Source organism: Prionailurus viverrinus, chromosome B1 (genome assembly GCF_022837055.1).
Source record: "Prionailurus viverrinus isolate Anna chromosome B1, UM_Priviv_1.0, whole genome shotgun sequence".
In the NCBI taxonomy this organism is placed as follows: domain Eukaryota; kingdom Metazoa; phylum Chordata; class Mammalia; order Carnivora; family Felidae; genus Prionailurus; species Prionailurus viverrinus.
In genome coordinates this window covers 165,791,420-165,814,644 of record NC_062564.1, presented here as the reverse complement: position 1 = coordinate 165,814,644, position 23,225 = coordinate 165,791,420, and the positions used below count along the sequence as shown (strand labels likewise).

Here is a 23,225-nt window from a genome sequence, read left to right as displayed (position 1 = left end):
TATGAATTTACAAGGCTGCTATAAAGCCATAATGAAGCTGTGAGAAGAAGTTTGTTTCATGGGCAGTAAGGTGATATGATGGAAAGTGAGAAGTTTCTTTAGAGTGGGTAGGCAGGAAGGCCTTTCTAAGGAAGTACCATTTTCAAGTAAGAGCTCAATGAGGAGTAGTTAGCTTGCCAGCCACTACCCAGGCTAAGGCACACGTCACAAAGCTTTAAGGTGAGAAGGAATTTAGTTTATGAAAGAAACAGGACCAAAAAAAATTGTAGGGAATGTGGTTAGCGAGATAACAGGAGGCAGCATCCTGTTAGCCCTGATAGACTATGGTGGGGATTTTGGAGAAAGGAAGCCATTGTAGAATTTTACAGGGAGAATGACAAGTTTGGACCTACTAATCTAAAGACTCATTTCACCTGATGTTGCCCCCACCACACTTTCACCTCATCTCTTGCCATCTCCCTTCCATCATCCCAGTCAGCCTCAAGCACATCACTGCCTCAAGATTGTTGCATTTATACATAGCAGAAAGGTTTGTCCACTTCATTAAAAAAAAAAAATTCCTTATTCTAATTTTACTGCTTCCCATGGAACTCAAGATATGTAGTTATTAGTTTACTTGTTTGTTTCCCCTCATTAGAATAAACATGAGAGCAGGAATTCTATGTTATTCATCATTGTATCCCCAGCTTCTAGAAAATGCCTCACGGACAGTAGATACTCAATAACTGCTGAATTAATGATTGAAAAGACAGCTAGTGTTATTTCAGAGAATGAATGAGAGAGAGAGATGCAATATAATGTCAGAGCATGTAAAGCTTTTAAAGAGTCCAGGATGAGAAGTTTAGATTTTGTTATAATAACAATGAAAAGTCATGGGGTGGGAGAGGGAAATTAAGCAGAGGAATGACATAATCTGATTCACACTGGCTGATATTTGGAGAATAAATTGTAGGGAATATAAAGAGATTCATTTATTTATTTATTTTTGTATGCTAATAGGAATAGACAAGTGTATCAGTCAGCTATTGCTATGTAATATATAGCCCCAAACTCAACGGCTGAAAACAACAATCATATACTCTTGCCAATGTGTCTGTAGATCAGCTGATGGTTGATTGAACTAACCTGTGTTCACTTGGGTGTCTCTGCATCAGGCTACATGTCCGTGCAGGCTTGGCTCCTTCCTGTGGGATGAACTTAGATCTGCTCCATGTATTTTCATTCTGGGGCTCAGGCTGAAGGGGCAGCAGTTCCTTAGGGAAGCTCTATTCCTGACCAATACAGAGGTAAAAGAGAGTAAACCTAAGCACATAAGTGCATTTGAAGCCTGTCTTCATATCACCTCTGCTGTTGTCCCATTGACCACCAACTCACTTTCAGCCTGACCTCAGGGGAAGAACGCTCTGCCCACATCAGGAGGTACGAGGGAGTAAATATTTGCTGAATAATAAGCCAAACTAACACATAATATAGATGGTGAGACAATGATTTCCTCAAACTGGAAATATCTTGTAGTGATTAAAAATGCAGTTTTATGCAATCATTGACTTCTTAGGAACCAACTTCCTACTGTATGTAATAAACTGGACAATTTTAATTATTACTCTCCATAGGCAAATTGTACCTGAAAAAAATTATTCAAAGTATTTCATCTTTGTATAAACATTAATAACTTTCAACTGGCTTTATTTTTACTTTATGTTTTTACTTTTCTGAAATAAGAATACTGGCCTGGAAATTGGCCAGCCAAATACTTGGCTGTGATTTAGGCAATTACATGGCTTTGGCAAGTCACTTAATAATCTTGGCATCGGTTTCTTTAAAATGTCTTTCAACTCCAAGTGCCTGTGAATTTAAAGCTGGTGTATCAGCAACATTTATGAGCCACTGGGATTGTAAGTAAATTACTCTGGGAACAAAGATAGGTTATGATCAAATCACAAATTATAGAAGGCATCTTCAGAATCATTGAGTCAAACTCCCTCATTTTAGAGATGAGGAAATTGAAGTCAAGAGTGAATACTTAACTTGTCCATGTTTATAGATAGCAACAGAGCTCAAGGTGAGGAAAGGTATACAATCCTACAGACAATTTAACTTTGTTTTTAAATTTTTAAGTTGTATGTGTATAAGTGAACTTTCACACTTGTACATAGAACATACATATCAAGTTCAACAATATGAAACTGCTATTTTCATGGGGTCAAAAATTGTCAGATATCATTAATTATATGTTTCAACATAACTACAAACGTTAGCAGTACTGTTTGGAGAGCAAAAATGTTGTACATTACCCAAATGTCCACCAACTGTAAAATAGAAAAATTGTGAGATAATCATATAGTGAAATTCGGTAGAACTAGGCAAAAACAAACCCTAAAGCCAGGTGCATCAACACTGATAAATCTCAAAAACAAGCAAGTCTCCAAAGAACCTACTGTATGACTATATTTTATAAGGTGCAAGAGGTAAAACTAAATAATTTATGTTTTAAAGATATAGTCATATAAGGGAAATCTTTTTTTTTTTTTTTGGTAAAGAATAGGGATCTTTTGCAGGAAGTCAGAGATAATGTTAGAGATAATATTTTATTTCTTAAATTGGGTGGTTGACACATTGATGCATATTGAATTATTTTTCTTTATAACTGACACATATTTTCTAAATATTAATTACTCAATATTTACACAAATTAATAATAACAGTACCAAAGAATTAATGCATGCTCCCTGCTTGTAGGAGTATGAGTTGGTTCCATCATTTTAGAGGCTATTATAGTGTCTATTAAAATAAAATACAACGATGGGTGCCTGGGTGGCTCAATTGATTAAGCATCTGACTTTGGCTCAGGTCATGATTCCTCAGTTGGGTTTGTGGGTTCCAGCCCGATGTTGCTGCTCTGTGCTGACAGCTCAGAGCCTGGAGTCTGCTTCAGATTCTGTGTCTCCCTCTTTTTCTGTCCCTCCCCCGCTTGCACACGTGTGCACGCTCTCTCTCGCTCTCTCTCTCTCTCAAAAATAAACATTTAAAAAATAAAATATAATGAATGTAATAGATTTTCTCTGTGTTGAATAAAGTTTAGATTAAACTTACTTTGTTTACTAGAATCTTCAGAAGCCAACTCAGATATCTGATCCCTCTGAAATACTCCACAGACTCTCTGCCCACACACTGTACTTCACCCATCTGTCTCCTTCTGCCCTACACCACTCCACACCCACCAACCCACCCTTCACCCCCCCCCCCCCCACTTCCTGCTTCAGTCACATCTGCTGTAGGCTCCTCTCATCAACATGCACCCAAAACATAAAGCCATTTCTCGAAGGTCAGAAACTAGACAAGATTTTTATTATTGTTCCTGCCGTAAAACTTGCACATTAATATCTACTGTTCACAATAAGAACTTATAAAATACAACAAAGATTATTTGCTTTCCCTTATTGCCCTCTGCCCCCACACCCCCCTAAAATGTCAGAAACATTTTGCTGTGTCAACAGCTTAGAAAGAATATTGTTTCACTGGAATGAGACCTGCCCACACTGTTTTCCCAGATGAAGTTTTGGAATGGTTATGTTAATTACATAGTAAGTAACACCACTGCAGCCATGGAATTCACTGGAAAGTCAAGTCAGATGTTTCCTCTCTCAGGAATTAATGGAATGGAAACTCTTACTATGAAAATCATTTTCCATTCTTGAGGTTTAGATGAGATGAACAGTGACTGGAACAAGATTGCTAAGGGCTAGCTTGTTTGAAAATTTGTAGCAATTCTTATTAAAACAACCTGCCTGAAAATTCCTCAATGTTATAGACTATACCTATAGCCATAGAATTCTTCTTGGAATATTTAGCAATTTTGACTTAGAATTTATGCTGTATCTTTGAAACAGTTTATTCATTTTCAAATGATAAGAAATAAGTGAAATAATAATCATGAAAGGCTTGAATTCAATTATTTTACCTTTTTAAGGCCTGAATTTTATAGTTGTTTCCTAACTTTGTAAGTGGTAAATTCAGATAACTGCATAATGTCAGAGAGGCATTAATACAGTTACCAAAGTTTTATCCCTAAGACATCATTTGGTCAAACTGTTTTGCCTTCTTAAGATTTCTGAGATGTAAAAAAAAAAAAAAAAAAAAAAAAAAAAAAAAAAAAAAATTGAGATGTAAAACTAATTTTTTTCATTGAACTCTAATATTGTAGTTGATTCATTTAGCTTTGCCTTCTTTGTTAGAACGGAAAAAATATGCTTTTTAAAGACAAAAATGAAACTAACATAATACTGTATGTTAACGATACTTAAAATAAAATAAAAATAAAAGGAAAAAAGTTAGAAGAGAGTCAGAAAATCTAGTCACAATGTCACTTTGTTCGCAGCTAGCTTTTCAAGTGGAGAACAGATTAAAAGTTTTTTACAGGGGCAGCTGGGTGGCTCAGACGGTTGGCTGTCCTACTTTGGCTCATGAGTTGGATCCCTACATTGGGCCCTCTGCTGTCAGCCTGGAGTCTGCTTGGGATCCTCTGTCCCCTGTCTCTCCACCCCACCCTCACTCATGTGCAGGTGCTTTCTGTCTCTCTCTCAAAAACAATCGGGGCACCTGGGTGGCGCAGTCGGTTAAGCGTCCGACTTCAGCCAGGTCACGATCTTGCGGTCCGTGAGTTCGAGCCCCGCGTCGGGCTCTGGGCTGATGGCTCAGAGCCTGGAGCCTGTTTCCGATTCTGTGTCTCCCTCTCTCTCTGACCCTCCCCGGTTCATGCTCTGTCTCTCTCTGTCCCAAAAATAAATAAACGTTGAAAAAAAATTAAAAAAAAATAAAACACAATCATTTAAAAATAAATAAATAAATAAATAAAAGTTTCTTACATTGTCTATCGTGGGTTCATTTGTGTTTTTGCATTTAGCTTTCAAATTCCAAGGCACTTCTAATACCGAGTCTGGTTCAGTAGATTTACATGTTTATTTGAATCCCATTCTAAGAAAAGCTTACTGAGGTTTAATTCATTTTTTTATTAGATTCTATTTAATTTAGGAGAAGGGAGAGGAGTAGACCTGAAAAATCATTCTCTTCAGGGAAAGTAGTACAGAACCCTAAACCCACTTTTAAATACGTTTTCTGAAAGGCACAGTTCACACCCCACAGAATGGGTTAGCTGCATTTCCTATAACATTCTGACCGATGGATTCCCCTGCCCGTCCCTATGCCCAGGCATCATAAACACTGCTCTCCAGGAGCCATGCTGATCATGAGGAGTGAGGTGCGTGTGGGGGACAGTGATGGATTAATGAGCACAAGTCACGTTGCTGTTTTGCTAGAACGAAGAACCAAGCAAATGTTGTCCAGATTCTCCAATTTATAAGATTCACCAGACTTTCAGGTGAAATCTCTCATTTTTAAATGATGACAACTAAACAATTTCAAAACATTTTTAAGAACCTGTGTGAGTCAAACGGAACGTGTCCACAGGACTGGGAACCACCTCCCGGAGACTTCCCTTCATGCAGTAAGAAACAGAGTTTCAGTACCATCCACTTGGGTTTCTCTTTCTTTTTACAGAAAAGGGGTAAACATTAATGTATCTCCTTTTTGTGTTTGTTGACATTTCCTTCTTTCCTTTTTTCCAGGCTACATGCTATCTCTAGTCTGTGCAAACTCCTCCCAGGCCTGGTGTGAGATCACAAATGTGTCACGACTGCTGGCTTCTCCTGTCCTCTACAGGGACCTGAATTCCAGCTACAGGGACCTGAATTCCAGCATAAGCAACTTGATCATTTCTGCAAATGTAGAAAACAGATACAGTCTGTATGTAGGCCTAATGCTGGCAGTAAGTTCCAGTATTTTTATTGGCTCCAGCTTCATACTGAAAAAGAAGGGCCTCTTGCAACTGGCAAAGAAGGGCATTACCAGAGCTGGTAAGAAACGGATGCAACTAGAGAATTCAAGTTTCTGCAGAAATAATCCTATTGTAAGACCTTAGTGCTACAGCAGTAATATTTTACTGTCTCTATCTTATTCCCTGTCTCTGTGCTTAGCAAATCTCCTCTGTGGTGTCCAGGATTGAGCCTGCTGTGTCTCCTTCAGGGTAAAACTAAAATTCTTGTTTCCAGAGGTTTAGAATGTGGAATGGATTCTTCTTTCATAGCTGTTGTGTGTGATTTCAGTGTTCAAAGTCAGATGCTGCTTTCCTGCTTAACACATGTCAGTGGCTTTTCTTTGCACTCAGAATAAAATCCAGACACCTTTCCACAGTCTTTGACCTCCTGCGTAAACTGGCCCTTGCAGACTCTGCAGCTTTATCTTCTGCTACTGTCCCTATCCCTTACTTTTCTCTGGTTCCTGGAATAGACCAAGTTCTTTGCCACCTCAAGGTCTTTTCCTTTTGCATGGAACGCTCTTCTCCCTGCTTTTCATTTGGCTGACTCATCCTTCGGACTTCAGCTTAAATATCATCACCTTCCCTGGTCTTCCTCTCTGGGAGATGTCCCTTACCACCTTCATCCCGCCCTGTTACTCTCTATCATTGCCCTAAGGGTTTCTTTCATTGTACCTAAAAAATCTGTCACTGTACATTTTATGTTTATTTACTTGTTTATTGATAGTAGATTCACAAGAGCGGGAACCTTCCCTAGCATAGTGTTTGACACCCAATAAGTATTTGTTAAATCAGTAAATGGATAGCAGAATTAGGTTGCTGTTACTATAGTGATATTTCACATGCTAAGTAACTTAGCTTGACTACCCTCCATTAACCATGAATTTCTATTCTTTCTTATCAAGAATATCATAGAAGAGCTAAATAATATTCTAAGGTTCATATGGAAAAATGACTACAAATTGCACAAATAGGTTCATAAAAGTACTATTGGAGATTTGCACTATCAGAAATAAAACATACTATAATGCTATAGTAATTAAAACAGTTTGGTACTGGCACTAAAAAAGATAGACAAAAAAATGAAAGATAATTGAAAACTTATAAAGGGACCCAAGTACGTATAACAATTTAACATATGATTTTTTAAAGTGGCATTTCAATTCACTGGAGAAAGGATGGCTTATTCAATCAAAAGTGTTAATGGGGCACCTGGGTGGCTCAGTAGATTAAGCATACGACTCACGACTCATGACGATGTCATGATCTCACGGTTAGTGAGACTGAGCCCCGCATCAGGCGCTGCACTGACAGCATGCAGAGCCTGCTTGGGATTCTCTCTCTCTCTCTCTTTTTGCCCTACCCTGGCTTGCATGAGAGTGGGTGCGTGCACTCTCTCCCTCTCTCTCAAAATAAATAAACATTTTTTTTTAAAGTGTTGAGACAATCGGCAAAAATTAGAGGAGAAAAATGTAAGAGTTTTACTTCATACTATTCAGCAATTTAAAATGAAATGATTTTTTTCAAAAAACCTCAAAGAAGGTCTTTCTAACCATACAGATAAAGGAAGAAGCTATTCTATATGAAAGAAGAGATTACCTAAATTGATTTTTTAAAAAATCCTACATGGAAACACCTTAACTGAAACTAAAAACCAAATGACATGGGAGGGGGGGCATGTTTCCAAAATATATGACAGACAAATGATATTAAGATCCATAATATATAAAGAGTGACTATAGGTGATAAGAAAAAGATTAGTACCCTAAGGTAAAATAGGCAAAGTACATAAATAAGAAACTCACAAAGCAAGAAATGCAAGTGGTCAATAAACAGATAGAAGTAAATATTATTTCACTAGTACCCAAAGAGACACCAACTATATAACAATGAGCTCCTGGGTTGTTGTCTACCATTTTAACAAGATTTCGTTTTTTCGTTAAAAGGCCTTATGCTGGTAAGGGAATTTGGAAAATAAATAGCCCTCCCAAACATTGCTGGAGGCAGCATATATGGGTACAAACTTTCCTAAGAGAAATTTGGTAAAGCTTAAAAATGTTAATGTCTTAAAACCTAATAATTTCACTTCTGGAAATGTATCCTAAGAAGTGAACAAGAATGACACCTATAGTTACATAACAGGATATTTATTTAAAGGTTTTATGTAATGAGAACAAAACTAGAAACTCGGTGTGTGTGTGTGTGTGTGTGTGTGTGTGTGTGTGTAGTTGCACACAGGTTAAGTAAATAATGATACGCCAGATTTTGAAGTAATATTAAGCCATTAAATAAGGACATGAGAAAAATATTTGCAATATATTATTAAGTTTTTTAAAGATAGATTATGAAATCATATTGTAATATTCCAGTTTAATCACTTGCACATTTTATAAGAAGAAAATCCTAAATAAATAAACTACCTTGCAAGATAATCTTCACAGCTAATATACTCTGTTTCATTTAATTGTAACAAAATCTGGTCAAAGACACAGGATTAAGTATGTTGAATTGGTGAGAAAATTCCATTTTCTATAGCAAACATAGCAATGACTTTAGGTCACAGATTACAGTAAAGAAAAGATAACCCTTTGAATATCTCACGAAAGCTTCTTATCCTTTTCAGTAAACTAGAGAGAAACTCAGTTTCATGATGCCAAGGTAAAGAATAAGGAGAGTCCTACTGGCTAATACTTGTTGTTCTCTGATTGACTATCCAAAATCTCAAAAGCTTGTATGTTAACCATCTTTTTCCCTTCTAGGTCCTCATTAGGTACTGATGTAATTTACAATATACAGTTTTTGTCTTTAATTTTAACTGTGGGTGAAGCAAAGTATTTAGAGTCTATGTCCACATCTCTGGCAGGCATAAATACACTAAACATAATGATTAAATAAGATTTTCTTGCAAATGTAAAAACTTACTTTCTATAAAAATCAAAAGTGACATAATCAAAACCAATAGAAGTGACCAAGTAAATAAGCTAAAGACTAGCTATGCTGAGTTGGCCTTACATCTTGCCTCTTCCAACCGTTTTCCATTACTTTTCCCAGCAGTCAGTTCTTTCGAACTTCTTCCTCCAGTTCCGAACTAAATTTTAATTGTTCTTATTTTCTTAGGACAAGGTGGACATTCTTACCTCAAGGAATGGCTCTGGTGGGCAGGATTACTCTCAAGTAAGTCCTTACTGCTGAGAATAGTGCATGCTTGTAAAATGATAAATAAATTACATGGGATTGCTCAAAAATGATTAGTTTATCTTCTTGGTAAGGATGGCATAAAGGTCTAGAAATTTTCGTGTGGGTATATGTTGTCTTACATACAAAGTAAGTCATATATATTTAGAATTAATTTTTCCTCTCCTCTCCCTGCACCCCCCCATGTTCTCAGTACTGTCATAGAAAAAAGTTAACATCTGAAACTACTATATTTTATCACAAGCTTCCCCTTCTGTTATATTTTATTCCCCAGAACAATTGAGGAAAATGCCTTCTTCCCACATTTCCCTGCTCCTAATTCAAATCTGTGACTGTTCTAGCTGCATGTTGACTAACGAATGGCTGCATTTTCCTGGTCAGGCCCAAAATATGGGCAAATTAAAGTCCCCTCTGGGTGCTAAGCATGGAAGGAATGGAAAGAAGATGAAGGCTGTCAGCACCCCCCTCCCCCCAGACTTGCTCTGAGGACTACATGAGACTGTTGGATGGGAGAGCACCTTGTAGATGCTCATATGCTGTGCAAATAGAAGGCAGTGTTGATGCTCACAGGCACGTTTGCAGATTTCTATCTCCTCCCCTAACTTCTCTGAAATCCCAACCCTAAAACTTCCAAAGATAGGAGCTCATAAACTGTAGTTTCATACCTCCTGCTTGTCATCTCCCTCTGCAGCAAGAAGCCTTAAACTTCCATTTATTAGACCTGGACCGAGAAGATGGCAGTGTAGGAGGACGGTGGGCTCACTGCATGCTGCTGATCATTTAGATTCCACCCACATCTGCCTAAATAACCCAGAAAACCACCAGACTAGCAGAATGGACTCTGCAGAGCCAAGCGTAGACAAGAGGCCCACGGGAGAGGGTAGGAATGGTGGAGAGGCAGTGCATGCTACATGGACTGGCGGGAGGGAGGCGGGAGGGGGGGTCATGGAGGGGCGGCCCGCCCGGCAAGGCAGAGCCCCCAAAGTCTGGCTTGCAAAGGCGGAAGGGCTGGACTCCATGAGTTCTGACAGCCAGCAGGACTTAACATGTGCAATGTTAAAAGTGAACAGCTCTGCCCTCGGAGAGCAGTGAGGGCGAGAGGACATTGGGAAAGAGAGTTATTGAGCCCCAGAAGACAGAGCTCAGCTCAGTGGAGAACAAAGGCACTGGCAAGCGCCATCTCTCTCTCTCCCATCCCCCAGCCGAAATCCCAAAGGGAACCAGTTTCTGTCACTGAACTTGCTTGCACTGTGCAAACACCCAACGCTGTGCTTCAGTGGATCCATCCCTCTGACAGGTCTGCCTCTCTCCTGGTGCTGCAGGGCCCCTCCTGCAGGGGACCACCTACAGCAAAGCGAGCTAAGCCTGCCCCTCCCACCCCTGTGCACCTTGCGATTCCATCCCAGCTAATAGGCCAGATCCCATCAAAGCATCACCACAAGCCTGGCAGTGTGCAAGTAGCCCAGACGGGGGCCACACCATCCACAGTGAGTCCTGCCCCCGGGAGAGGGGAAAATAAGGTACACACCAGTCTGACTGTGGCCCCAGCAGTGGGCAGGAGACAGACATCAGGTCTGACTGCAGCCCCACCCACCAACACAAGTTACTCCAGACAGCACAGGGAAAGTGCCCTGCAGTTCTGCGCCACCCAAGGGACTATCCAAAATGACGAAACGAAAGAATTCTCAAAAGAAACTCCGGGAAGTAGCAACAGCTAATGAATCAATCAAAAACGATTTAAGCAATATAATGGAACAAGAATTCAGAATAATAGTCATAAAATTAATCACTGGGCTTGAAAAAAGTATAGAGGACAGCAGAGAATCTATTGCTATAGAGATCAAGGGACTAAGGAATAGTCAGGAGGAGCTAAAAATGCTATAAATGAGGTGCAAAATAAAATGGAGGCGACCACAGCTCAGATTGAAGAGGCAGAGGAGAGAATAGGTGAATTAGAAGATAAAATTATGGAAAAAAAGGAAGCTGAGGAAAAGAGAGATAAAAAAATCCAGGAGTATGAGGGGAGAATTAGAGAACTAAGTGATGTAATCAAACGGAACAACATCCATATAATAGAAATTCCAGAAGAGCTGAAGAGAGAGAAAAAGGGGCTGAAGGTGTACTTGAACAAATCATAGCTGAGAACTTCCCTGATCTGGGGAAGGAGAAAGGCATTGAAATCCAAGAGGCACAGAGAACTCAATTCAGACGTACCTTGAATCGATCTTCTGCACGACATATCATAGTGAAATTGGAAAAATACAAGGATAAAGAGAGAATTTTGAAAGCAGCTAGGGATAAACATGCTCTAACATATAAAGGGAGACCGATAAGACTAGTGACGGATCTATCTACTGAAACTTGGCAGGCCAGAAAGGAATGGCAGGAAATCTTCAATGTGATGAACAGAAAAAAATATGCAGCCGAGAATCCTTTACCCAGAAAGTCTGTCATTCAGCTTAGGAGAGATAAAGGTCTTCCCAAACAAACAAAAACTGAAGGAATTCATCACCACTAAACCAGCCCTACAAGAGATACTAAGGGGGACTCTGTGAGTGAAATGTTCCAAGGACCACAGAGTACCAGAGACACCACTACAAGCATGAAACTCACAGACATCACAATGACTCCAAACCCATATCTTTCTGTAATAACACTGAATGTAAATGGACTAAATGCGCCAACCAAAAGACATAGAGTATCAGAATGGATAAAAAAACAAGACCCATCTATTTGCTGTCTACAAGAGACTCATTTTAGACCTGAGGACACCTTCTGATTGAAAGTGAGGGGATGGAGCACTATCTATCATGCTACTGGAAGTCAAAAGAAAGCTGGAGTAGCCATACTTATATCAGACAAGCTAGACTTTAAATTAAAGGCTGTAACAAGAGATGAAGAAGGGCATTATATAATAATCATAGGGTCTATCCATCAGGAAGAGCTAACAATTATAAATGTCTATGTGCTGAATACGGGAGCCCCCAAATATATAAAACAATTAATCACAAACATAAGCAACCTTATTGATAAGAATGTGGTAATTGCAGGGGCTTTAATACTCCACTTACAACAATGGATAGATTATCTAGACACAGGATCAATAAAGAAACAAGGGCCCTGAATGATACATTGGATCAGATGGACTTGACAGATATATTTAGAACTCTGCATCCCAAAGCAACAGAATATACTTTCTTCTCGAATGCACATGAAACATTCTCCAAGATAGATCACATACTGGGTCACAAAACAGCCCTTAATAAGTATAAAAGAATTGAGATCATACCATGCACACTTTCAGACCACAATGCTATGAAGCTTGAAATCAGCCACAGGAAAAAGTCTGGAAAACCTCCAAAAGCATGGAGGTTAAAGAACACTCTACTAAAGAATGAGTGGGTCAACCAGGCAATTGGAGAAGAAATTAAAAAATATATGGAAACAAATGAAAATGAAAATACAACAATCCAAACGCTTTGGGATGCAGCGAAGGCAGTCCTGAGAGGAAAATACATTGCAATCCAGGCCTACCTCAAGAAACAAGAAAAATCCCAAATACAAAATCTAACAGCACACCTAAAGGAAATAGAAGCAGAACAGCAAAGGCAGCCTAAACCCAGCAGAAGAGAAATAATAAAGGTCAGAGCAGAAATAAACAATATAGAATCTAAAAAAACTGTAGAGCAGATCAATGAAACCAAGAGTTGGTGTTTTGAAAAAATAAACAAAATTGGTAAACCTCTAGCCAGGCTTCTCAAAAAGAAAAGGGAGATGACCCAAATAGATAAAATCATGAATGAAAATGGAATTATTAAAACCAATCCCTCAGAAATACAAGCAATTATCAGGGAATAATATGAAAAATTATATGCCAACAAACTGGACAACCTGGAAGAAATGGACAAATTCCTAAACACCCACATGCTTCCAAAATTCAAACAGGAAGAAATAGAAAACTTGAACAGACCCATACCAGCGAAGAAATTGAATCAGTCATCAAAAATCTCCCAACAAATAAGACTCCAGGATCAGATAGCTTCCCAGGGGAATTCTACCAGACATTTAAAGCAGAGAAAATACCTATCCTTCTCAAGCTGTTCCAAAAAAATAGAATGGGAAGGAAAACTTCTAGACTCATTTTATGAAGCCAGCATCACTTTGATTCCTAAACCAGACAGAGACCCAGCACAAAAAAAGAGAACTACAGGCCCATATCCCTGATGAATATGGATGCAAAACTTCTCAATAAGATACTAGCAAATTGAATTCAACAGCATATAAAAATAATTATTCACCATGATCAAATGGGATTCATTCCTGGTCTGCAGGGCTGGTTCAACATTTGCAAATCAATCAATGTGATACATCACATTAATAAAAGAAAAGAATGATATGATCCTGTCAATCGATGCAGAAAAAGCATTTGACAAAATTCAGCATCCTTTCTTAATAAAAAACCCTTGAGAAAGTCAGAATAGAAGAAACATACTTAAACATCATAAAAGCCATTTATGAAAAGCCCACAGCTAATATCATCCTCAATGGGGAAAAACTGAGAGGTTTCTCCCTGAGATCAGGAACATGACAGGGATGTTCACTCTCACCGCTGTTGTTTAACATAGTGTTGGAAGTTCTAGCATCAGCAGTCAGACAACAAAAGGAAATCAAGGCATCAAAATTGGCAGCGATGAAATCACGCTTTCACTTTATGCAGGTGACATGATATTATACATGGAAAATCCGATAGACTCCACCAAAAGTCTGCTAGAACTGATACATGAATTCAGCAAAGCCGCAGGATACAAAATCAATGTACAGAAATCAGTTGCATTCTTATACACTAACAATGAAGCAACAGAAAGACAAATAAAGAAACTGATCCCATTCACAATTACACCAAGAAGCATAAAATACCTAGGAATAAACCTAACCAAAGATGTAAAAGATCTGTATGCTGAAAACTATAGAAAGCTTATGAAGGAAATTGAAGACAACACAACGAAATGGAAAAGCATTCCATGCTCATGGATTCAAGAATAAATATTGTTAAAATGTCAATACTACCCAAAGAAATCTACACATTCAATGAAATCCCAATCAAAATTGCAGCATTCTTCTCAAAGCTAGAACAAGCAATCCTAAAATTTGTATGGAATAGCCAAAGTAATTTTGAAGAAGAAGACCAAAGCGGGAGGCATCACAATCCCAGACTTTAGCCTCTACTACAAAGCTGTCATCATCAAGACAGCATGGTATTGGCACAAAAACAGACACGTAGACCAATGGAATAGAATAGAAACCCCAGAACTAGACCCACAAAAGTATGGCCAACTAATCTTTGACAAAGCAGGAAAGAACATCCAATGGAAAAAAGACAGTCTCTAACAAATGGTGCTGGGAGAGGTGGACAGCAACATGCAGAAGAAACTGGACCACTTTCTTACACCATTTACAAAAATAAACTCAAAATGGATAAAGGACCTGAACGTGAGACAGGAAACCATCAAAACCCTAGAGGAGAAAGCAGGAAAACCATCAAAACCCTCTCTGACCTCAGCTGCAGCAATTTCTTACTTGACACATACACAAAGGCAAGGGGATTAAAAGCAAAAATGAACTACTGGGACCTCATCAAGATAAAAAGCTTCTGCACTGCAAAGGAAACAATCAACAAACCAGAAGGCAACCAACGGAATGGGAAAAGATATTTGCAAATGACATATTGGACAAAGGGCTAGTATCCAAGATCTATAAAGAGCTCACCAAACTCCACACCCCAAAAACAAATAATCCAGTGAAGAAATGGGCAGAAATCGTGAATAGATACTTCTCTAAAGAAAACATCCAGATGGCCAACAGGCACATGAAAAGATGCTCAACGTTGCTCCTCATCAGGGAAATACAAATCAAAACCACACTCAGATACCACCTCACGGTAGTCAGAGTGGCTAAAATGAACAAATCAGGAGACTATAGATGCTGGCAAGGATGTGGAGAAACGGGAACCCTCTTGCACTGTTGGTGGGAATGCAAACTGGTGCAGCCACTCTGGAAAACAGTGTGGAGGTTCCTCAAAAAATTAAAAATAGATCTACCCTATGACCCAGCAATAGCACTGCTAGGAATTTACTCAAGGGATACAGGAGTGCTGATGCATAGGGGCACTTGTACCCCAATGTTTATAGCAGCACTCTCAACAATAGCCAAATTATGGAAAGAGCCTAAATGTCCATCAACTGATGAATGGATAAAGAAATTGTGGTTTATATACACAATGGAGTACTAGGTGGCAATGAGAAAGAATGAAATGTGGCCTTTTGTAGCAATGTGGATGGAACTGGAGAGTGTTATGCTAAGTGAAATAAGTCATACAGAGAGAGACAGATACCATATGTTTTCACTCTTATGTGGATCCTGAGAAACTTAACAGAAGACTGTGGGGGAGGGGAAGAAAAAAAAAAAAAAAGAGGTTAGAGAGGGAGGGAGCCAAAAAATAAGAGACTCTTAAAAACTGAGAATAAACTGATGGGTATTGAGGAGAGTACCTGTTGGGATGAGCACTGGGTGTTGTATGGAATCCAATTTGACAATAAATTTCATATTAAAAACAAAAAAACAAAAAAACTTCCATTTATTTTCCAATACCAACCAACACATTTCAGTACTTGTGTGGGCCTCCTATGCAAAGGAATTGGATAACTTTCCTTTAGTGTTAGAATCTAAAAAGATGATACATAAAAATCATTTCAATGTGTCTATAGCCCTTTCAGTTCTGTTTTCTTACTTCATTTGAACAAAAGTTGACCAGGACATACTGGGGAGATTTCAGAGATTTGGATTCTTTTTTTCTCCTTCTCTCTCTCTCCTACTTGTGTCTCCCCACCCCTCTACCCACACAGTAGGATGAAAATATAAGGAGAATGTTATGTGGCTACATTTACAATTTTATTCTCATCATGTACAAAGTTCATGCTAGTTTTGAAGAGAGAAAAGCAGATGTCTACAGCATTAGAGATTTTATCTATTGACAAACATACAGCACTTCAATTATGAAATTAATATTTTCCTGGAAAGCTGTCTATAAGAGATACAAATATAAATAATATCAAGTATTCAAGAAAGCTTAATTTTTGAAGAAAACTGCCATGCCTTTTCCTAGAAGAGCAGTCTCCTAATTTATCTGTTCTGGAATTTTCTATGTGTTTTATGATAGTTTCCCTAAAGCTGAGTACTCCTGAAGTTTTGCCTGGGGTATAGAGGGGGAAGGCCGGGGACATAGCAGCAGATGGAAAAATAAAAAGTATTCTGGTGTCTTTTATCTGTTCCAGAAGCTCTGTCTACAATATAAGTGTTTTCTTGGCTTAGTTTGCCCTTGTGAAATACTGGCTTCTGTTGGCAAATGTTCACGTGTGACCCCTAAGAATAATTTGGCTCCCAGACAAGAGTGTAGTTCTTAGAGGGATTTCCTCTCACTATAGAAATCATTTCACAGAGATCTAGAGTTCCTCAGATGAGAGAAAGATTGCAGGAGCACATCCTTATGACTTTAAAACAGCCCTCTGGATCTCCTCGAGCTTCTAAGATCCTGTGAAAGTGTTTTTGGATCTTGTGCAACTCAGACACCCCTGGCTACCTGGGCCTGTGGTAGGCATTTCTGGCTATCCCCTGCCCAGTCAGTAAATCTCTGCAAAGCACTCTAATTTGCCACATTGCTTTTTGTTCATTTGCGTAACAGTAGGTATTGTTAAACAAATAGAAAAATTCTTTGCTTAGGTTAAAGCTACCTCTAATTAGATTTTATCAGAGTGACCGAATATGTTCTTGGTAGTGACGTAACTAAAATCCCTATTGGAAGTCACTTAAAATGTGTAATCATCTGTTACCACTTTTTGCATTGAGTTCATATCACCAGGTATTCACAGTTTATCTGCATCCCTTAATACCAATCCTCCCCCCAACCTCCATTAAAAAAGTTAAATTGTTCCTTTTAGCTAGATCCGTCAGTACCCTTGGCATAGAAGTCTACCATTTTGTTTGTGTCCTTGGTTTGTCTCTTCTGACAAGTCCATCTCTCATATGAATACTACGGCTTGCTTTCCAGTGGGAGCCGGAGAAGCGGCGAATTTTGCAGCTTATGCTTTTGCACCGGCCACCTTGGTCACCCCGCTGGGTGCTCTGAGCGTGCTCGTAAGGTATGTGAGAAATGAGCTTGGCTTCTGTAGAGATGTCAATAGCATGATGAGCTTAAACCACAAGAAATATATTGCTAGGCATATCTCAAAACAAAATATCACGCAACTAATTTGAGAAGACACAATCAAGCGCAATAGAAATGAGAAATAAATTATGTTATTGTTGTTATTTAGAAAAACATGAGAGGGGGCCCAATTTCTTGCTAACATAAAATAATCACGTGTTATGTTTGTGTTTATTCAGTGAAGCCTAGGGGATTTTTTTCTCTCTCTTACCTGAACACATTGCCACGGCCCTTTTAGTCCTTTCTGTTGTCATAGTGGTTAATGACCACAATTATCAGAGGGTTTAAAAGCAGAGTGTTTGGGTTAAACTTCAACTCTCACTTAAAGTCTTACATTATTTGCAGGATAGTTATGTTTGGAGACCTCTGAGTTTCTTTTAGTAATGGAAACGGGTAATTTTCATGTTCCTAGAATGTCCATCTCATTTTTCTGAGTTGGTCTTTATCATGATCCCAGATGAATGTGCTCAACGGGCACGTGAACTCTTACAGTTAGGCCACAGTTTTGTTGCGCTTGTCTGTTCCTTTTATCTAACCACCTCTAGTAGAAAGCTTACGGCTAGGCCTACCCATTTCTTTTCACCTTCTTTGTAGGACTGTTGTGAGAAGTAAATGAGTCAGTACACAGAGAGCACTAGAACACTGTCTGTGCAAGGAGCGGTAATCAGTAGTAGCAGCAGTGTTTTGGCTGAGGCTGCAGTCCTCACAAGTGGCCACATGACCACGACTCTAAGAAGGCACCGAGTAACGGTGCCACGGTCTTGCATGCAAATTGGTACAGATACAACCGTGATGGGAGTGCCAGGGCGTCAAGGGGAGGCTGGTGTGCAGGAATCACAACAGACCTGCTGGTGGAGCATCAGGATCCACTGTCTGGTGTCTGTGGTGAGGCCGACAGGACTTCCGGAGGCCATGACAACCAAAGCAGTGGGACTATTGGATAAGTGGAAGTATCAGGGCAGTAGCAGCCGGTAAGGAAATATTTCAATATTTTGGCAACCCATATGGTTGTACTTGTGCATACTAGCCAAACATCAGCCCTGAGCAGAGTGATTCTTCTTTAGGCATGTATCTGTCTTTGAACCTTTCGTGAGCACAGATCTCCTGAATGTATCAAGCCAGTATGATGTAAAAGATCTTCTATGTTGTTTGGCATTATAGGAGAAGATGGGGAAATTGAAAATGACTTCTCATAGGAAGATTACACAGATATAGAATGTCCCTGAAAACTCTTTAGGTACAAAAGCAATTAAGCAGATTTGATTGACGATCATTTCTGAGTTTTAAAATTAATCAGGTTTTTCAGCGTCACGTAGCATATTCAGATCAGTTGATTGGTGACTGGGATACAGGGTGCAACATGCCACAGTGTGACTTCTGAGCTGCTATGGGATCAAAAGCTAATTGAACGAGTGCTTTTGTTTTTCTTCTCCTAACAGTGCAATATTGTCTTCCTATTTTTTAAATGAGCAACTGAACATTCATGGCAAAATAGGCTGCATATTAAGTATATTGGGGTCAACTGTGATGGTTATCCATGCCCCACAAGAAGAGGAAGTCACTTCTTTGCATGAAATGGAAATGAAATTGAGAGACCCAGGTCTGTGATTCAACCGAAAGAAACTCTTACTCAATATTTGGTTCCATTTTCTCTCCTCCTCAAGTGAATTTGGGATAATACTGTAAAAGGCTGCAAGCCTCATGGTGGGTTGTGAGATACAGTAAGGTTTGACTGTATTACAAGTCTTCTGTAAAGGTGACACAACGTATTGTTCTGTCCATGCTTCCTCTCTATACCTGAAAGGAGGAGATGGGGATAGGAGAGGCAAAAGGCATATATTCCAACCCCAATTTTGGCTACTTTCCCTCTCTGAAAATAAAAAGTCAGTCAGACAATAGCTGCCATGCCCCATAGTGTTAGCTATGAAATTCAAAAGATATGTTTGTCATAGTCCATTGTAAAATATTGAGAGCCATGCAGTAAAATGTTGTTTTGGTTTTGTTGTTTTAATCTCACTTCCCTTTCTGAAACACCTATGCTCCTACACTCCTAACAAGCTTTCATAAAGATATGATCCTATCAGCATTTTCTGAATTCTAATTCTTTTTTTCTTCCAAACAGGATTTATTTCCTTTGCTGTGATCATAACTGTGATCTCGTTGGTGCTGATTTTGATCGTGGCTCCCAGGAAAGGACAGACCAATATATTGGTCTACATTTCAATCTGTTCATTGATTGGAGCATTTTCAGTTTCTTCCGTCAAGGGCCTGGGAATTGCCATTAAGGAACTATTGGAATGGAAGCCAGTTTATAAGCACCCGCTGGTCTTTGTTTTGTTAGGTGTACTCGTGCTTTCGGTGACGACACAGATTAACTATCTCAACAAGGCACTGGACACCTTTAACACATCTCTTGTGACTCCCATTTATTATGTGTTCTTCACGTCCATGGTAGTAACTTGCTCCGCCATCTTATTCCAAGAATGGTATGGCATGAAAGCCGGAGATATCATCGGGACCCTGAGTGGGTTCTTCACCATCATCAATGGCATCTTTCTTCTACATGCTTTTAAAAACACTGACATTACCTGGAATGACCTGACATCCACCACACAGAAAGAAGTCCTCTCGCTGAATGGCAGTGAAGACAAATATGTCTTACTGGAGCACACAGAATATTCAACCCCAGGATACAATGATGACATTACTTTGTTTAGCAGGATTGACGATCAAAGTCTCTAGAAACCCCAAACTTTAACCAATGTAAGACACTTGGAGAGGACAAGAAATACCTAATTCTTAGAAGAACTATTAGGAAAGCTGACGTTTTTAAAGTTCTAACTAATAGTTTAGAGGTGAGCCTCCCCCCCACTCCCCCCAAAAAAGCCTCGATTTTAGCCATCAAATTTGAAAACCAAGGTTTGGATCCTCCTCCAGAGGACTTCCAGTGTTTTTCATTTCTACAAACTTGAAACATTCCCTGAGCACAAAAGAAGTTCAAGAGTTACATGGGTCTCTGAGTTACTCTTCTGGTCACAATATATTTGTCTGTGCCAGGTGGCTCTTCATTTCTTTGGCTGTTCATAGTAATTCATAGTTCATAGTAATTCATCATAGTAATTGATGCTGTTCATTCAATTCATTAGCTATGTGCTGATAAGCAGAACATCAGCCATCATTCTCTGATGAGTCATCGTTTCAAATTATTAAAACTGAGACGCGAGATCACTGATGCTCCCCCCACCCCTTCCATAACTTCTTTCTTTCTAAACTAGATGGCTGAAGAGGGGAATGTGGAAGAAAAAATAGGCCTGCTTTGGAAATCTGCTCCTTGGTGGGTTAGAATGCACAAGACACAGTCCATGAAGAGCTTATGAATTGTAATTTATTAGCAGATCATAAAAACTTACTACCAATTCAAAAGGGGAGAATAGAGGAAGGAGAGAAATACTTAAGTGAAACAGTGTTTTCTCTTTTCACAAAAACAAATGCAAATGATTAGTTTCAAGGGTTCTTTTAACTCAAACCTGAACAACGTGAGACAAAATTGAGTTTCTGGAGAAGACCAAATGATTTAAGCTTTGGAGTTCCTTATATTCATGTTGTCCCTTTCTCTTACTATTATCCCAAAGGTCATTTTCCCTGTTGACATAGAGACTTTTGTAAAGTCTGTAAATGTAAATTGGCACATTATTTTAATATTATATTGCACACTTAGGTTTTTCTCAACTGTCTGATTCCCAAAGGGTAAGCTTTTGGAAACAACTAGAAAAATCTTTGTAAAAACCTGAATGAGTTATCATAATTATTCCCTTGAAATTTGGCACTTTCATGCTTATCAAGAAAATTATAATTAGTTACTAATCTTTACAAAAATATGCATATCCTATCACAATAAGTGGCAGACTGTCTTTTTCTGTTGAATTTCATCCTGACCATGTTTTCCATTCATTTTGTTGACAAGTGTTTTGGGAGACTAGGAAAGGAAGTTAACTTCCTAGAAAACAAAATATTAAGACCTCAGGGACTACTACAGGAAAATACCTTTTGCTTATTAAAACTTACAATTTTCCTGTCTCTAAGCACACAGCAGGAATAACATTTTTGGTAGCCTTTAATGTGTATGGACATGTATCTTATCACTTATTGATTTCATGGGAAAGAAATTACCTATTTCTAGACTAAACTTATTTCCATCCAAAACAAAACAAAAATCCTAACTAAAAAGTTACGATATTAGAGGGGAAAAAAAGAACAAAAACCCTTCAGGTTGATTGGATTTTTCTGTTCCAACAGAATGTTTCATTTGTTCGTAACCTAGCTCAAGTCCACTCTGGGTCATAATGATAAGTTCTATTATTTAGAATTCTATTAGACGGACTTCAGCATTTCCCAGTTCTATTAGCTATGACTAATGTTCCCAGGGATGTCCAGAGAGGACTGCGAAGTTGTAAAGGGCCGTCACCTTCTCTTCAGCACTTTTCAGTGTTGAGTGCAACTCAGTGCATTCTAATTTTTGAAAACTGATAATCCATGGAAGACACATGGGTTGATACCTCAGGTCAAGTACGTGTTTACTCTGTTGATTGCTGTTTCACTTTAACTGTAGATCAGATGTATAAGCTATGAACAGAAGTTCGCAGGAAAAGTATTTTCTGAAAAGGTCGTGTTTAAAAATTGTAAAAATTCTTTTAAAGTGTTTTTCCCCCCCTGTTGAAAAACTGTATTGGTTTCTCTAGGACACTTTCTTAGTGAGGAAATGAAAGACATCCACCCGAGGCTATGGTGGTTCTCTGCTCTAGTGAAATTCAGTGTCAGGTATTTCTTAATGCCACCTGTTGCAAAGCTTTGCCCTTCGTGTATTGTGCCCAGGCTAAAGATTTTTGGAACGCAAGAACCCACGTGGATCTTGGATTGGAAAATGAACTGGTACTGCACATACACCCAGGAGAAAGGCTGAGAAAGATTTAATAAGTTGAAGTATGTTGAGAACCATTGAAATATTTTAAAAACTCTTAAATAATCCCTGGTGGGCACTTGCATCAAAAAACTAAAATGTTATTGCCAATCTAAAACTAAGAATAATTTTCCCAAATAGGAAGATATTGTCTAAGAAGGAATAAAATGCTGGCAGCCTATATTCAGACTATGTTAGTCTTGACTGGTAGTTTCATGTATGTATATATCTTCATATTTATACTTTATCTCACATAGATATCTTAAGATTAATTATATAACTATCGGCACATGGGTCATTAAGGATTACAGAGCTGTCTTCATGCAGCCAAATTGAAAGCTTTCCAGAATTCTGAAAATGTAATAGTTTCATTTTATTTTTTGACTCCTCGTTTTATTCTTAGGCAATGGTTAGTGACTTTATTTTTAGTTCAGATTGCAGAATGTTCATAAGACCCTTTAGATTTAGCAGCATAAAATTAAATTAATGCCTTTGTTTTTTAAGAGTATTAAATGAAATACTTGGAACGCACTCAGCATTGTGCCTGATGTATGAGGCATTTAATAGGATTTAGTTCTCTCTGAATCAACATTTTGATTGTTGGAGTCGTATTACCAGATAGTTAAGTACCAGTCATTGCCAATTCTCATACATTCTTCAACTTTTCTTAATTTGTGTCACATTATCTTGTTTTACGTAATCCAAATGAAAATGAATTCCATCATTATACTATCTCAACACCAATACAAAATTATTCCAACAAAAATATTTTTTCTTAGAGCCACTAAAACTGAACTAAGTGCACTGCTCACATTCTAACAAAATTTTGTGGAAAAGTAATTTGTCTGAATTTATATGAAATGTTCTGAAATATTTTGAATCAACTCTATAGCCCTGAAATTTTCTATTTTTCAAATGTTTATACGTACTGTTCATTTCAG

The 23,225-nt window shown here is 38.5% G+C and overlaps 1 protein-coding gene across 5 annotated transcripts in view; it reads left to right on the top strand.

Moving 5' to 3' along the window:
* NIPAL1 (NIPA like domain containing 1) overlaps positions 1 to 23,225 on the top strand; it is a 56,900-nt gene that overhangs the window by 7,045 nt on the left and 26,630 nt on the right. For 4 of the 5 annotated variants that reach the window (XR_007151613.1, XR_007151614.1, XR_007151612.1 and 1 more), the window contains exons 2-6: positions 5,625 to 5,912; positions 8,990 to 9,046; positions 17,172 to 17,262; positions 18,767 to 18,927; positions 19,450 to 21,893. Coding sequence is in view for 1 of the 5 variants with exons in the window: in XM_047856406.1 (XP_047712362.1) it covers positions 5,625 to 5,912; positions 8,990 to 9,046; positions 17,172 to 17,262; positions 18,767 to 18,927; positions 19,450 to 20,069 (1,217 nt within the window). In the remaining 4 variants the exon portion in view is untranslated. Of the gene's footprint in view, positions 1 to 5,624; positions 5,913 to 8,989; positions 9,047 to 17,171; positions 17,263 to 18,766; positions 18,928 to 19,449; positions 23,208 to 23,225 lie in introns of those variants that run through there. The other variant, XM_047856406.1, reaches the window with a different exon arrangement.